The 15,941-nt window shown below is 44.5% G+C and overlaps 1 protein-coding gene across 3 annotated transcripts in view; it reads left to right on the top strand.

Moving 5' to 3' along the window:
• The window catches only part of LOC144783784 (uncharacterized), a 528,515-nt gene extending 512,982 nt beyond the window's left edge, over positions 1-15,533 (top strand). For all 3 annotated transcript variants that reach the window (XM_078662482.1, XM_078662480.1, XM_078662481.1), the window contains one exon: positions 12,878-15,533. In XM_078662482.1, coding sequence (XP_078518608.1) covers positions 12,878-14,439 — 1,562 coding nt within the window. In that variant the 3' untranslated portion in view covers positions 14,440-15,533. The remainder of the gene's footprint in view (positions 1-12,877) is intronic.
• The last annotated feature ends 408 nt before the right edge of the window (positions 15,534-15,941 follow it).

Genomic DNA, 15,941 nt, shown 5'->3' with positions numbered 1-15,941 from the left:
GGACCTCAACGTTAGTCTTTCGTTTTTAACCTTCGCTTTCCGTCGGGGCAGCATTGCAGGCTCTGATTGGCCCACGGTTTCTCTGCAGTCATTGGTCGCAGGTGAAACAGTACTTTCATTGGGCAGTTCAGTCTAAGAGTGGCTGCCGTTCTGACAGCCTGTACTTTATGCTAGTAGACATGGGGCTGAGGAGAAGCTCCAGAGATCACTGGAGTTTTTTCATTTAAAAAAATGTTCTTCAATGGAGCTCTTAATGCTCCGCGTTACATAGCACCCGTGGATAGCCTAAGTAGAAAGGTGAGTACACGGAGGCATACCTGCCAACTCACAAGGGAAAATGAGGTAAAAACCAATGTAACAAGTCAGGTCCCGGGCCGGCCAGCCAATCACAGCGCGGCCCGGGAATGACGTCACGGGGGTGTCCCGGGCCGGCAGCCAATCACAGCGCGGCCCGGGACAAAGGGGCGGGGCTTAAAAAAAGCACCAGAAACGCCCCCGAATCGCGTTTTCAAGAGAGAGCGCGATTGACAGCCTCTGTCTCCCAATGGCTAGCCTCCATTTATGGAGCTAGCCAATGATAGACAGAGGCGGGTCATCACCCGACATAGGCAAAACCTAAAAACGGGCATCAAGCCATCAAATATAAGAACTCACGGCAGAACAAGCCCTGGATTCATCGCAAACAGTAAATATTTGGGCACAACATTTCTAACACGGCACCAGATGCAGCTCATGTCTGCAGAGGGTTTCCAGGCAAACGGACGGAATGGTCTAAAAAAAACCTGCCTCCCACTCCACTTCTAAACACAATGAATTCTTCAGGTGAAACAAAAGGACCCCATAAAACTTGTGCTCATCTCAAGGAAGCCATTCCTCAAAGGCTCTCTGAAAACTGGCACAAACGCAGGTATGAGGTCCCAGCAACAACACAGGTTGTTCGTGGGCGGTTACCAGAGCTCTCATAGATAATAAAGCACGCACTCACAAAGGGGGAAATGCAACAGTTGGCTTTCTCCATAGCAGTCCAAACATACAATTTCACTGAAAGGCATTTAATGTTCATAGAACAGATCACAACTAGTTTATGCTGGTGCCTCAAACACGCACTAACACGTGTGCAAGTGCTATATTTACCGCAGCTTAAAAGTAAAGCAACAGCCTTACAACCATTTAACAAATGTAATGAACAAAGTTACAAAACAAGTAAAATATTTAATCAAGCAACGTATTTTCCAATAGATGGCAAAATATTTAATAACAGCTGATGCCATATAACACATGGCACACACGGTTAAAGAACGTATGGCCCCAAAAAACACAGTATTGCAGATACTATGTCAATATTTACCCGTTACAGTGGCAACTTCAACAAATGTAATAAACTTGCTGGAGAGCATTGTAAAATGCACTGTAACAGAGGAAAATCGCACTTCAAGGTACAAATAATCGCAAGATTGCAGCATTACCTACTGAGCCTCTGCAAACTCTAAGGTGGCGATGGTAAGTTAATATTATATGATAACCTGCTTATACCAACAGAACCAGGTACACTAGATCAAGGACAAATGCCAGTTTGGTTCATACCCAAAATCACATGGCCTAGGCCTACATATAGAAGTACATAAGGCCATGCTCATTTCCCTTCAAAACTACCCCCATAAAGGACTGGGTAAAGACAACATTAGGGTTTATATTTATTCTGCACCAAAAAATAAGGAAAGTATGTCTTGTTTCCAGCTCAAATATTTGGATACGTCCCCAAATAACAGCGCACAATAAATGAACCCATCAAGGTATAGTTATATATATGTGTGTGTGTGTATATATATATATATATAGGTATATAGGTATATGTGTACATACCATATATAGCAACATATTTCATTGTATGCAAATATTTACATATATGTATACATATAACTAGTAGAGAGACACGCCCTCAAGTACATATGAAAACATATATATACACTGTTCATATATATACATATACGCTCCCTTAAACATTAGCACACACCGCATTACGCCGGTGTTAAAGGGAATACAGGGTATTTTTCTACGGAGCACAAACGGCCATTCACCACTACGGTGCTTCACAATCCTGTTTTGCAGCAGGCATAATTCAGCAGATCGCCCCAAGAGGGTGTCTTTACATAAAAGCACTATACACGCTTCTTTCATTCACCGTTCAACTTCTAATAAGAGAATAGGTTTTCACTCGAAAGAACTTACTATCCCATAAATAACAAGTGCATATCTGAAAACGCTGCACGGCATCCTGTACATCAAACAACACATATGTATAACACAAGAAGGTGTTTACCACAGCAACAGAGGCGAGTTAGTTTCATTGCACACATTTATTGGGCTTGGTGACCCCAAAAGGCGAGAGTCTCCTCCTACCATGGAGACTGATCTCCACGCCATAAGGGAGGTGGCAACTCTTCAAGGGGAGTTGACCACGACTTCCAAATCCATCACATAAGGCCGGCAATTTAGGTTGACCGCGACCTGTAAGGGAACCGGCAACTCTTCTATAGGAGTTGACGGCAAGTTCCAAGGGTATTCCATATGGCCGGCTACTGCGGTAGAACGCGACCATTAAATTCGCCACATAAAGTGGGGGGTTAACACCCTACCACCACATAAAACACCTATGCACAATAAAAGGAAAATATTCATCACTTTAAAACATGCATAGACATACTCTATAACAAAGCAGTTTAACAGGCACAAAGATCAGGTCCATACCTCACATCTGGTCCACCAGATAGGTCCACCTACTCAACAAGATGTATTCCTGACAATACAGAAATAGCACAGCCCTTGACCAGGTTGTCTTTCACTTACAACAGCTATAAACTTGCATAAAGGCAGATTAAAAACTTTACAAAGGCCATTTTTGAAAGCTGCCTTACTGAGTTATAAAGGGTGCACAAAATCTGCACACAGTGCATTCATTTGTTTCTGTATCTCTCCCTTACATATTATCACAAGGGTTCTGAATACCAATAAGGGTATGCATTAGCACACAAAAAGATGGGAGCCCATTCGCAAACAGTTGGACAGGGGCCCTCTGCGCACACTACACATAAAGGGGCGAAACCCAGATTCAAAGGCCAGGGGCCCAGTGTTGTCCCATGGATACAGAAGGAGCACACCCTTCAACCACAACGCAGGGCTATCCTCCTACCTCCTAAATACCTCCAAACCCACAGAAGGAATACAACGGAGGTGACACCAAAGCATGCATACACGTTTTTAGCATACCCACAGCACACATACATATGTATATGCGTTACATGTTCATGTCAACAGCTTTGGTAATAATGTTGGGTTGGGAAAATATACAGGCGTATGTAGGCCTGTATATAGGTGTGTGTGTGTGTGTGTGTGTGTGTTTCTGTATATATATATATATATATATATAATATATATATAATATATGGTATAGTTATAGATCTGTTTATAGGTACAAACTAAAGTGCCTCATAAGCTGCCTACACTGCCTTACTAAAGAAACGCGCTCTGCATATAACAAGGTCAAGCCTTCTTTCCGCTCCCCTTAATTGCTCATAAGAACATGGACAGAGCACATACTTATGATACCGTCCTTGTTCGGCAATACCGTAAACAGGGAGGGGTAACGGCTGACTTCAACACGTCAGCAGCAGCATACGCTTAGCGTTTCATGTCGCTACCCAAATCAAGTACCAAACAAGGGATACTCACACACATAAAGCAACCAGACACCCCGAACAACCCTTAAGTTATATCTACACAAGGCATTGAAGCCTTCCCATTACACCCCAAAGAAAAACAATTTCAATCTAATAAGAGATAGTGGTTGGTAAAAACCATATTAAATATAAAGAAGAATGGGCCTACAAATATAACTTTGTTTCAAGATTCAGACAGTTAACTGCTAACGGACCACTGTAAAAAACAAATTCTTCAGTGTCACGTCTATAAATAGTTACCGCACTCTCAAATGCAAATATGCTGAAGAGTGTATTTATGGGTATACTCTTCTACAGTAGAGCTATTTGGATACCTACTATGTACACAGCACGGGAGGACACATATTCTCTCAAAAGAACAAGTGGTACACAACACCATTTTGGTTTCTTATTATCCAGTGGAGATTATCTACACTTCACTTCCTCCTCCACTATCGCTAAATACAGCTACACAACTATGCACAGTATGTGAATCTAGAAGACGTCAATGCTGCCAAACAAAACTAGTTCCTTACCTGTAAGAATAGATCTGCGGCTACCAGATCAGCCATCTCTGTTCAAGTCCCCTGTTTTAAATAGGTTCCTTAAAGCTCTACAACACGTTTCCCCAGCTCCCTTTGTTATGACTCAATGGGTACTTCACTTGGTTCTTACTTTCTTGATGTGCACTCCTTTTGAGCCGCTTCAGTCTTGTCCTCTTATGCTCCTCACCATAAAGACTGCCTTTCTGGTGGCAACTACCTCTCCCTTTGATGGTCAGTGAGCTGCAGGCACTGTTCTCTCAGCCTCCCTACATCTCTTTTTTTCTCCCACAAACTGGTACTTCAGAGTCGAGCCAAGGCTGCAACCACTGCTTTAGCACGTGGAGTTCTGGCCCTGGACATATGCCTGGCAGCAGCTGGGGCATCTCTGCGCACATTTAGGAAGGACTACTGCCAGTTCAGTTGGGTCCATAGGGATAGGCACTTTGTCCACTGTGTCCTGCAGGACTTTATAGTGTGAAATTGTTTCACAGACTCGCGTCCTGGGAGGTTTTGCTTGGGTATCTATTCTGATGTAATGAACATGCGGATAGAATTCTTTCAGATGAACAAGTTACTTACCTTTGATAATGTCTTATCTGGTAGCCTCTATCTAGCCACAGATTCCTCACTGACCCACCCTGTTCCCTTTTCAGGCCCTTAGCTTTCCACATCAGTGCTTCGTGGATATGTACAGCTGGCATAGAAAGTCACAAAAAGAAATTGGCGTCAGTGCACTGGAAACAAAGAGTGCCTTTTTCCATGAATCTTCTTTGTTTAGGTTTAAGGCCAGCCTAACAAGGCCTCATTTTTCATGAATGTTCAGAATATTTCTCCCAAATGTATTCATTGAACTTGATTGCAGCGTCTTTCATAAGGAAATAAAGTGCAATGACATTTTGAATGGAGAACACAAATGTAACAATCATTTGCAATGCAATAGGTCTCACATTTTTAGTTAGAGCTATTTTACCTATGTGTTTTGGTTTGTAGTGGATGTATGAACAGATGTAGCTGAAGCACTGTCTAGAGAACTAAGAATGAGGACATACCACTGTGACCTGAGACACAGCTGCAGCACTGCATAGAGGACCAAGAATGGGGAGTTACTGACAGGACTAGAGAAGCAGCTATCAGCACTGTTTAGAAGACTAAGAATGAGAAATTACCACTGGGAGAATGGACACAGCTATGTCTGGAGGACTTAGAATGCGCACTAACCACTGGGAGCAGAGACGCAGCTATATCTGGAGGACTTAGAATGAGAAATTATCACTGTGACCAGATATACAGCTTCAGCACTGCCTTGAGAATTTCGATTGAGGGAGTTACTGACTGGACCAGAGAAGCAGCTGCAACACTGTCTTGAGAGCTTAGAATGAGGAATTACTGATGAGACCAGAGAAGCAGCTAGCAGTAATGTGTAGAGGACTTAGAATGAGTAATAACAGACTGGATCAGAGTAGCAGCACTGTCTAGAAGCCTTAGAATGAGTAATTACCAACGGTACCAGAGAAGCAGCTAGAATGAAGAATTACCACTATGATCAGAGACAGCTGCAGCTTTGCCAAGAAAACTTAGAATGAGGAATTACTGACGGGACCAGAGTAGCAGCTAGAAGCATGCTCTAGAGGACCAAGAATGAGGAAATACCACTGGGACCAGAGAAGCAGCTAGCAGGACTGTCTAGAGGACCAAGAATGAGGAATCTCCACTGGGAAAAGACGCAGCTGCAGTACTGCGTAGAGGAATTAGAATGAGGAATTACCAACGGGACAAGAGAAGCAGCTAGCAGCACTGCACAAAAAGGTACCATACCAAAGGGAGCAGCAGTTGGAGCCAGGACTGAGAACAGCTAGCTATGGCAGGCGATGCAATCCAGTTCCAGCCTGAAGACTAGAGGAACTGGACAAGCTAGGACCTGGGAAGGCCAGCAACAGAGGCCGACATCATACAGGCCCAGGACCCAAACCAAGAAGGAACGTGTAGGAGGCAGAAAAAGAAGGGACCAATAGCTGGCTGATGATTTCATTCGAGTCCTGTGTGTAGAGACGTTAGAGGCTGCTTCCCATGTCCCAGCAGCTGTGACGTACTGGACACACTGGTCAAGCTTAAGGATAGGGGAGCTTTGTGAACAGGAAGGAATATAAGCTGCGATATAAAACTCCCTACTACCTTCAACGCATAAGCACCACTTTTTGATAATAAACAGCTAGTCTGAGGCATGGATGCACTTCACGGCAAGGCTGCAGGGAGTGTGTGCCGCTAGCAGGAAATTAACAAAACAAGTAGTGTGCAGCACTAACCTATTTAGCCCATCGTGAATTAATGCATGTAGCAGGGGCAGCATCCAGGACGTGACCAAACCAGCAAAAGGAGGGACAAATATACGCTATAAACCAACAAACATTTGCAATGCAATAGGTCTCGCATTTACTAGAGTTTGCGCTATTGGCATTGTAGATTACAATGCCTTTTATTAATGTGTTGGTTTTAAAAAAAATAAATAAAAGGCATTGTCATTTACAATGCCAATAGCATAAACTCTCTCAAAAGCGAGACCTATTGGCTATGCCAATGCTTGTTCCGGTTATTCGTAAATCCATTGGGAAAGTAAAAGAAGAATTTAGCAGAAAAAATTGAGATTTGTAGAAATAAGAAAAAGAGACTAAGGAATAGTGTAGGGAAGAAAAATGTGAGGAAGGTATGCGAGAAGTGAATTGGGAGAGGGATACTGGCATGACCCAAAATGGGAGCTGGTTAAGAAATGAAGGAAGAAATTGAGCAAAAGGAATGGAGAATGCAAGAGAGATGCAAAAGGGAGAAAGGGAGTAGTCTGTGAAAGGGGGAGAAGAGAGCAAAAAACATAAAGTGGGTAAAGAGAGAAACGCTATGAGTGGCAGGTGAGGCAGATGGACAAAACAAGAGATACGGACAGAGAGCATGGAATACATGGAATGAGATGTGTAGCAAAAACAAATTGGCAAAAAGATATGTAGTAGGTGGTAGTAATGTGTGAACCCCAGGGTGTGTGTGTGTGTGTGTGTGTGTGTGTAGAGTACATTGAAAGAAAATACAAAACAAAGCATTATACCATAAAACCATTAACTTGGGAAAAGGAAAAAAACATGTCAACAAAAGTCTTATACTGTAAAAACATAAGTATTTCTGAGTATTCCCTGCATAATTTAAAGACAATCATATAAGACGTTTAGCTTAACATCAAGCTCAATTTGGTTAGATTTTTTTTGTTCTACGTAGCCAAAAACAGATCATAGTAAGCGACTAATATACAGTTACTGCAGTTTTCACTAAGGTAAAATGAAGAATTAGCAGCTCTGCCAAGTTTAAATCCACTCGTAGTTAATTGCTACAGTCCCGTTTTTTAATTGCATTCTGGGACTAGTAGTTTAGTTTATCTCATTAAAACGTTAGGACACCGAGCCCCAGCAAAGAGAACCCCTCTACTGGAGCTGCGAGTACTAATGCATCTGGGAAACTATGGAGCCATTAAAGCGTTTTGTCAAGAAAACAATCAGAACAAAACCCCTTAAATTAAAATTGTAAGTAGTCAAAGATTCGATGGCGAGTAGGTTGCTGGAAGGGAACAGCATCAAAATGAAAGTGGTGCATATAAAAAGCAGACGTCAAAATCCATGAGAACCTTAAGGGGATAGAAGGGGCTGTTCACATGGCTCCTGTCAAGAGTAACTGAAATGGAAAACCTCATTACAAGGCAGAAAGGTCAATTTGAACAAAAAGGGGTTTTTGTGCGGCCTTTCATGTGTGACAGTAGTCAGAGGTGTCTCAAATCCATCTGTTCGTGATAAGCGTGCAAGAAAAGATTACCAACCGGTGCAAGGAAACATTACCAAACGACTCTCGATTTCACTTTTAATTCAGAATGGACTCTGAACTGTGTGTGATTTTTTCTTTAAAAATGGACCTCGCATGTTTTTCAAACACCTGTTTTGGTTTTGCTATCGCTGCCTGCAAGTACAACAGAAGAGGAGCCAATTTGCTGCCAAAGTAAATGAAATCGGGATATGTTCATTTTGATGTTCTCACTGACGACCTTGTAAATCATCCTGATGTCACGTGCTTGCTAGCAACGAGCTTCAAACGGGAGGTATGGGAAGAGCTAATCAGGGGGTTCATTAGTAGAGCACAGTTGCTGCAAATGTGGTGAATGAAGTGTTGACGAGGAGTATCAAGCCATAACTAATAAACTAAAGTTATTTTATATCACCGCATACCAAATCAAAACACAGTTTTCATCATCACAAGTCCTCGGAAGGTTTATTTTTCTTTATTTTAAAAAAAAATGTTGAAAACCTCCAGCGGTCGACGCGACTGATTCTGTAAGTGGAAGACTGGTGGGCGGGGGAAACATTCAGCAGAAGATCGAAAAATAAAAAATAAAAGTTGATTGCAACCCACAACCTAAAAGGAAGAAAAAAAGGTAAGGCAAGTATGATATGGGCCGAGAAGGCATATCCAGGAGACAATTACCGCATGACTGTGTTCCCAAAAATATGCAGAGTACAGGGAGTTCGCCGAACGGGCACATCTTTTGGAGTCACAAATTCCGGGGCGTTCAACGTCACCGAGCTGGTGCGGTCAATTGGCAAGCCAGCCCCCCAAAAAGTTGGACTGAATATTTTTATAAAAGGGATACTGTACGCTGGAAGCTGCGTTAACCCCTTTATTTCGTGCAAAACACTTGTAGTGTGCTGTATTCTTTCTATAAGGATATTGAAATTGAATTGCTTTCTACGTTTGCATCACAAAGTATAACATAATCAGTGTGCCTGAGACAGATACCGGAGTAAAATAAATGTACTATGACTAGGGTACAAAAAAACGTACTCCATAAGTAGCCCCACATAAGTGAGACAGCCTCACACGCTCTGCAAGGTGCGCCGGATTCCTCTGCGGACTTGGCATATTAAGAAACATAGTCAATTTAGTTCATTTACAATCTGCACTTAATTAAAAGTTGTGAAGCAATTAGGAAATGCTGTAAAAGTTAACAATTCGGTGTCACCCGGGAAGAAGCAGGTGAAATAAGGACTGGGCGAGAAGGGATGGGGGAAATGTCAGCAGGGAAAGTGATGGGGAGGGGAGCACGCGAGTGGTGCATGCGCAAATGGTGATCACTTTTGCGGCCGCTTTGTTGTTCAGTGGCCGCGCGGCTCACTGAGAACATCAAAGCGGCAGCGAAAGTGCCCCAAAGGCTGCAGGCGGACAAATGGTGCGCGCTGCCCGGCGCACATGCACTGTACCCGATCCGCCTACGGACCTTGGGAGCACTTTTGAAAGCCCCTTACTTTATATCTCGCCAAAGCATCGCTAACGCGATGGCTTAGGCGAGACCTAATAAAAAGGAAGGATTTTTGAAAAGCACATGAAGGAGCCAATCAGAAGCGTTGGGCATGCTGAGTGGCCATACACTCGATACAGCATGCCTCGCAGCACATGTGCGCTGCTAGGCTCAACCTAAAAATGCTGGGAGGCTTAATGTAATGTTACTTAGGCACACTTGTATAGCGCATCTGTCACCTCAAGGGTATCCTGGCGCTTAGATTACCAGTCAGCCTAGATGTGACAGAGATAAGATTGGACCCTTTCCCTATAAGAACCGGGGGTACCTCTTCCCAGCATGTATTATACTGACAGTTGCCTGCCTCACCTACTTATTTCTGTCTCGTGAGAGGATTATCCCCGGAGAACACTGCTGAGGTTTTTCACTTCAATTTAAAGAATTTCTCAGTACTGAAAAATAATCCTATCTACTTCTCTCAACATTTCTTAACAACACTTGTTGAGTGAATAATTCCTTCTCCAGTTGCTGACTGGAATTGCAGATAAAATGCCATCCTTCTCCAAGGGCCCCTCATGTGGGAGAAAGAAAACTGTTGCAGGTGGACATAAAGTGTGCATTGTATTTCTGCTTCCCTCTCGTTCCGCTTGTAAATGTAAATGTATTTCGATTTATATAGCGCACGAATCACCCAGGGGTCTCAAGGCGCTTGCTTAGGGAACCCGTCCTGGTATTCCCCTGTGAGATACCCCGGCAGGGTATTCACAAGGTGAAAGCCAGGCATCCCGCCGCGAGGGGCCGTAGTGGAGATTAAGCAAGCTATTGCCCAGAGTCGCAGAGTGTGACCCCGTGAGTCGAGTAGGCACCGGAGCGAGAATTGTCGAGTCCGTGGAATTTTTGAGCCCGAGACCCGCCGAGGCGGGGAATCGAACCCTGGTCCACGGCTGATCTCAGCTTCCGGGTCTGCCGCCTCTAACCACTGAGCCACGCTTCTCCACTTGTGATTGCAACATATGTAAAAAAAAAAAAATTAAGTGTCTAAAAGAACATCAAGAGAATGGGAAGGAATCCTCTTCAGAGGCTCGTTAGTGGAAATGAGAGCAAGGGCCATAAAGGTAAGAAAAAAGATACTACTGAGACACAAGTGTCCATGTCTCTCCCATTGTCTCCAAAAGACTATAACCTAGTTGGATTGAAGGAGGAAAAACATTACAGTTTCTCATCTCTATCAGAGGACAATGTTGAGATCACCGCTAAGGCCATTGGTGCCGACCGGCACAATGTCAAAAGAAGGATTAACGACCTCACATCATTGACACTCAAGTCTTTTGGCATCGAAACCTCAATGGCATCCTCCACCGTGGTCGACATCACACCAATCACTGATGCACCTTTATCGTCATCAAATACATATTGTACACTGTAGGCTTTATCTCCATCGAAGAGAACCTGTTCACCATGTAACAATTCACCATTGACCTCTAAAAAAACCAAAATGCTGTCTACCTCACTTTCACAAGTGTCGAGGGCATTGTCTGTCGCTGTTTACAGTATAAACTATATATTTCACATCCTTACAGGCTCAAGATCATCACCTTTAGAGGATCAGTCCAGGAAAAGGCGCAGAGAGGAATCGCCATCATCTCCGCCTGCATGCTTTCGTCAAGCATCATCACCAGATCCAGTTACATTACCATATCAGATTTTAAATCTGATTATACCATTTGACCATCCGGTACAGACTCCTTTATCACCATTAAACTTCTCACCACCAATAAAAACATTGATGACGACCCATGTCACCAATAAGAATATGGAAACCTCCATTGCCGTATAAATCACAAAGCAGTAGACAAACATCAACTAATAGCTCTCCTTCATCCTTACATACAAGCTCTTATACACGATCCTAATGACTATACGCTGATACCAGCATGACTTCTTATACTTTAACTCTCCTGCTCAGTAACTAGCCCAGGTATCACCTATTGATGACATCATCACTTTACAAGATGTCTTGGCAAGAGGGGCATTGAAATTGAACATCCTCAGGGAAGCACCACAACCTGCAATATCAGTGGTACTAGAAACACTCCGGTGTAGGCTAGCACCAAAAGCTCTTTTACCATGAGTACAAAGACTATTGGAAATAGCGGAGAAAAAAAACGCATGAATCTTGCAACCGTAAAAGCAGTAACACTGAGTTACAGATAACATGCAAACCTCCCCAGCAGGACCCTGCCATCCTAAGATCAAACCCAAAGACAGACTCTACAATAGTAATTGTGGTCTGGCCAAGACACACTTCAGCACCAAAGTCTGATACTCCCCTGAGAGTGACAGAGTGCAAAATAATTGACTCAGATGAAAATTGGGGAAATGTTCAAACCCCCTTAAAAATGCAAGTACAAAACACTCCTCAGAATGTACCACAAATAGATTTGGGATGGCATGAAGTCGCTAATGGAAGATTAACAAAAACATTGGCAAAAGGCCTTAGTGGAAATATCAAATGAAGGTTCCCTGGAATCAAACCAGGTGATAAGTGTGGCTGTAGATTCAGCAGAACTCTCTGCTAGAGGCTGCTATCACAGTCTGTCGTTGAGGGGATCTTCAACCCACCTGCCTCCCATGCCACTTGATTATCTATCACAGCCCTATATGCAACTGCCAGTCAAGCAGGAGAGAGATGCCTCCCAGGTCCTAAAAGCAATAGGATCCCTTTTTTATCTCAGTTAAATGTGTGCCTTCAGTTTGCATCTGTACATATGTTTTTTGCTCATAACTTCATTTTGCTATATTACCTATTGAAAGATGCTGCTATTCATTTCCTTGAAAAAAGTGGGAGAAATCCTCTAACATTCATGAAAAATGAGGCCTTATTTGGCCTGCCTTCAACATTCTAACAAAGAAGATTCGTGAAAAATGACATTCTTTGATGCTGTTTCCATTAATTAAATTACATAGAAATGTGTTCTGGGGTCTGCATGCGCAGCAGGGAATTACTCATGCATTTATGACATGACTGAAGATTTCTGCAATGCAGAAGCAGAGCTACAGGCTTGTAACTTTTTCTTTCTTGACCTGTGGTGTGATACCTGACTCACTGCAATTGTAGTAGGGCAGTGAAAGGTCTAATTGTTTTAATACAGGCAACTTCTGTTACCGTTACACTGAAACACCTAATTAATTCAAAAAGCAGCTTGGAAGTCTAGAAAATTATAGAAGTAAATTCACTGTGCAAATTTTACTTTTGCTTATTGCTTTCTGGTGACTTTTGCTTTTCATTCCTCTAGTGTCCAAGGTGAAAGAAGAGATGGAGACTTCTCTGTATGAAACTTCTCAATTGCTCGAATCTGCACCTGGGCCATCAACAGGAGTGGGCGCAAATTTTCCCAGACCCACAGAGAAAGTGGTGAAGAGGGGGAGGCCTCCCAAGAATCCAACAGTAACATCAGTGGCTGGCAAAGTGGCTCCTGGCTCTTCCACACCAAAGAGGGCAAAGAAGGGAGAGACTCGATTTACGTGTGGCACTTGCGGTAAGGGCTTCCGACGTGAGTCAGCCTTTATCCAGCATGAGAAAGGCCACACAGAAGAGGTCCCATACACATGTGCTGAGTGTGGGAAGAGCTTTGCACAGGTGGCTGACTGGTTGGCTCACAAAAAAACACACACAGCTGATAGGCCATTCAAGTGCACCGAATGTGGCAAGACATTTTCCAAGAAAGGGCACTTTTTGAATCATCAGCGGACTCACACGGGCGAGAAGCCGTTCCAATGCACAGTGTGTGAGCTGAGCTTCATTCAAAGGGCTCAGCTCGCTAAACACAAGCTGACCCATAGTGAAGAGGCTTCCAAAGTTTGCATAGCTCCCAATAATGAAGTGGTCTCTGCCAGTGCTTCTGGAGCTACTGTCACTGCTTCCCCAACCACCACTTCCCGATCCACTGCTTTCCCTGCTCCGCCTGCCCCCACACCACCCGCCCCTACTACGCCTGCCCCTACTACGCCTGCCCCTACGCCTGCCCCTGCTGCACCCACCCCCACTGAACCTGCCCCCACTGCGCCTGCCCCCACTGTGCCTGCCCCCACTGTGCCTGACCCCACCACGCCCGCCTCCACCGTGCCCGCCCCCACCGTGCCCGCCCCCACTGCGCCCGCCCCCACTGCGCCCGCCCCCACTGCGCCTGCCCCCACTATGCCTGCCCCCACTATGCCCACCCCTACTAGGCCTCCCCCCACTACATCCGCCCCCACTACGTCCGCCCCCACTACGTCCGCCCCCACTACGTCCGCCCCCACTACGTCCGCCCCCACTACGTCCGCCCCCACTACGTCCGCCCCCACTACGTCCGCTCCCACTACGCCCGCCCGCACTACGCCCTCCCACACTACGCCCACCCGCACTACACCCGCCCGCTCTACGCCCGCCCGCTCTACGCCTGACCGCAATACGCCCGCCCGCACTACGCCCGCCCGCAATACGCCCGCCCGCACTACGCCCGCCCGCACTACACCCGCCCGCACTACTCCCGCCCGCACTAAGTCTGCCCGCACTAAGCCTGCCTCCACCACGTCTGCTTCTAACACACCCGATCTCTCGTCGGATTCCCCCGACTCACCAGCCCCCATCACGCCTGCCTCAGACACACCTTCCCCCACATCACCCATGCAGCCTACTTCTAACCCCACTACACCTGTACGGCCTACTGCTTCCACCAGAAGTAGGCGTTCCCATCCGGACAGTCAAAAATCCAAGAGTGCCAAGGTGGCCAGAGAAAAGCACCTGAGTCCAGTGGTAAAAGGAACTCGAAAGAGCAGCAGAGTGCAGAATAAGACTGGCGAAGTCAAAGAGTAAAGAACAGAGGCTCTTAGGAATGCTCTGAGGACACAATGTTTAGAGCACAGAAAGACTACTGGTGGTCACTGGGGCTGGATGTAGGAACAGGGGGAAAAGGGTGTGCAAGCACAACCTTTGAAATGCAGTTACTAGGGAGCGTTTGTTGAGATGGTTAAATTGATCTAGTCTTCAACTGTTGTATGGCAAAACCTGACAGTGGTAGAATGCAGAGTGAGGATGGCAATAGCACAATTATCTGGACAGCCCTAATCCTGGGTAGAAGACTTGTTTATTGTGATGGTTTCGGAAAGAAATTCTCTGTAATCCTGAACTGCCATCAGCTGGTACTGTGTGTATCGTTACGGTTGTACTGCTACCCCACTTACTAAATGCCATTGACCTGTGATTATCTTTAGTTATAGAGCAAAAACTAGTGACCCTGCTGAGAAACTGGCGACTGTGGGTAAAAAGTGGAGAAAACGTCCATTTGCATCGTTTTGCCATTTATCTAGGTACCAAATATTATGGCCTTTCCCACTGACTAGTGGGCTGTCCCAGAGGACATTACGTTCTGCAAGTGATTCCTTCCAGCCCTGGGTGGAGCAGACTTGGCATTGGCCCTTGTGGTGGCCGGACAAATGTGTATAATGGAATGCATCATACACAGGGCACTTATCTCCAGACATCAAATTCTGAAGAACCTGGACTTTTGGTGATAGAAGACTTAAAGTTGGACATGTCAAGCTGTGAAATTGCCTAGTCTCTGTCCAGTAGTCTACAGTATTCCATCAGTCTTTGCAATTGGGGTCACCCTTTAAAAGTGCCTCAGGTATCCTGAAGACAGAACGGGGGGGTATTATGTCTTTGTTTCTGTTTCCCCATCATAATGTTCTCGGCTCTTCTCGTGTTTGCCAAGTTTATGGAAAGGGAACAGACTCAGTTTAAGTTCTAAACCATGAGTTTGACGAATATCTAGTATGACATGTCTGAAGTTGAGTTTTATCTCAAATAATATGTATTTCGTGTATTTAAAGATTATAACATGCATAGCCACTTGCTGAATGCCAGTGGCCATGCAAACCTTTTAAATAAAGAAATGTTTTAAAAGTTGACACCGTTTTTAAGGTTGTTGATTCATGAACTTGTGTTTGCACTTTGATTCAAAAAAATGAATTTTGTAGAAGACTTTAAGAATCTGACTCTTTAGTTGAAGAGGGGATACATATGGAAAAGTAGCATGAATATGGGTGGAGCAGGAATTTGGGGGGCAGTGACGAGTTTGACAGTGGTATTTTAGGCGTGCACTAAATTAAACTTGAGAGCAGTAATTTGTAAAATATTCTTCACAAAATTACCATTTTCTGATATTTTCTTTTCTGAAAATGTTCAGATAGTTTTAAAGGGAAAAGTACTTGTAATCCTGGTGAGTCGCACTCATGACTGGTACCGTGCAGCACTTTACAACATAAAATGAGCTCCAGAAGTTGAACCTGCTGACTGCTTTCTCTTGACTGCCTGAG

Source organism: Lissotriton helveticus, chromosome 10, assembly GCF_964261635.1.
Source record: "Lissotriton helveticus chromosome 10, aLisHel1.1, whole genome shotgun sequence".
Classification (NCBI taxonomy): domain Eukaryota; kingdom Metazoa; phylum Chordata; class Amphibia; order Caudata; family Salamandridae; genus Lissotriton; species Lissotriton helveticus.
Note: the sequence above shows the minus strand (reverse complement) of the source record. Positions and strands in the feature narration are given on the sequence as shown.